The sequence below is a fragment of the Penaeus monodon genome, chromosome 24 (genome assembly GCF_015228065.2).
Source record: "Penaeus monodon isolate SGIC_2016 chromosome 24, NSTDA_Pmon_1, whole genome shotgun sequence".
In the NCBI taxonomy this organism is placed as follows: Eukaryota; Metazoa; Arthropoda; class Malacostraca; order Decapoda; family Penaeidae; genus Penaeus; species Penaeus monodon.
This window is the reverse complement of record NC_051409.1, coordinates 36,604,486-36,606,070: the sequence shown is the minus strand read 5'-3', so window position 1 is coordinate 36,606,070 and position 1,585 is coordinate 36,604,486. Positions and strand designations below refer to the sequence as shown.

The window sequence follows — 1,585 nt, the reverse complement described above, 5'->3', positions numbered from 1 at the left end:
TGCATTGTTGACCTACTTATTATTATTAATACTTCGAAAATCTTATCTACTAGACAGATCTAAAAGCATTAGTCCTTTAGAACTGATTAGCTCTTCAGTTATTTGGGGGAGAAGAATTTGGATATGGCAGTTATCACAGATATGTGTTATTTTTATATAGAATTAGCATGATATATGTAGAAAGCCTGAATTTAAGAAAAACACACACAAAAGAGTTATCTTGGCTTGTGAGATTTTATATTCTTTCTTTTTCAAAATAGTATTACAGTGAATTATCTTCTGATCACTAGATTATTAAGCTCTGATGATATCTTATACCCCTGGGAATTTGAGTTGATGAAGACTATAATATATATCTGGTATGGAATTTTGGTAGTAATCAAGTGTGTGTGCAAAAGTGTTTATATTTAACCCAGTGTTGACGGCTTTCATTCTGAACCAAGCCATGCTTTGGGGATCAGGTGGTCAGTTGCTCAAGTGAAAAAATATTGTCTCGTGGAGCACATATTTACATCACTGTCTGCTTTTAGCTGCAGCATTCACAATTTTTCAGTATTAGAAAAAGGGCTGTGGAGTTGGTATTCTAAACACCCGACTCCTACTCTGACCCCTAGGTATAATAATTTAAAAAAATGCATTTCATAACAACTGCAGGCTACCTTTTAACCCTATGACCTTAAAGGTTTGAGTCACATGGTTATAGCTATGCTATTGTGGCCCTTTTATTGTTTATTCTTGGGGAAAAAAAAGATATACGACTATGGCAAAATGAAAATGAAGTTATTTCTCATTCTCTCGGGTGGAAATAAAGTGTGTAATATGTTTAAAAAGTGGGATTTTTGCAATTTATGTAGTCTGAAATTTATGTTGAGGTCAGAGTTGGGGTTGGAGATGGGACATTTTTACCGACTCTGACTCCAGCAGCACCAAATTCCTTCTGACTCTGACTCCACAGCCCTGATTAGAAGCAAAAACAAAGCTTTAGCCCCACATAAACTGCAGTGCCCAAACAGTCAAGCAAATGTTTATGGCATACAACTTAGAGCTGGCTGACCATGCATGGCACATATCCTTGCCAACTGGCACTCGGCCTGGGCTTGTTATGACTAGAATAGATGCCAGCCATCATATTGGGTTAAGATTATAGTATACATCCTCAGGATTTACCAAGAGGTCTAACAAGCTACCCAGCATGCAGGAGTGAATTTCTTTAACTTTTCCTTTGATATATATATTGCAATCAATCTGGTATTATTAGCATTACTTGCAGTTGCATGTAGACCTTCATTGATCTTATATTCTTGCAATAATATTCTCTTTTATATGTGTATGGAGCTTTATGGATAAATATATAACTATAAATAATTTTTGGTTTCTTTAATGGTAGCTTTCCACCTTTCCAGCCTTTGGGAATGCCATCTGCAGGTAGCATTTCAACCCCTCCAGATTATGCAACTCCCTTGACTATAGAGACATCACCAGAACCTCCTTCAACACCAAGTACAGACACAGCATCAGAGGCCGGAAGTGATTTTAATTCCCCGCAAGTAAGTCATTTAAAGTATTGCTGTTTTTATTTATTTAT

General features: G+C 36.3%; 1 protein-coding gene across 1 annotated transcript in view; it reads left to right on the top strand.

Annotated features, from left to right (window-relative positions):
- The window catches only part of LOC119588765 (ubiquitin carboxyl-terminal hydrolase BAP1-like), a gene marked incomplete at its 5' end in the record, with an annotated part of 10,598 nt that overhangs the window by 2,760 nt on the left and 6,253 nt on the right, over positions 1-1,585 (top strand). Inside the window, 1 exon segment of the mRNA XM_037937405.1 lies at positions 1,404-1,547. Within this exon segment, the coding sequence (XP_037793333.1) occupies positions 1,404-1,547 (144 nt within the window).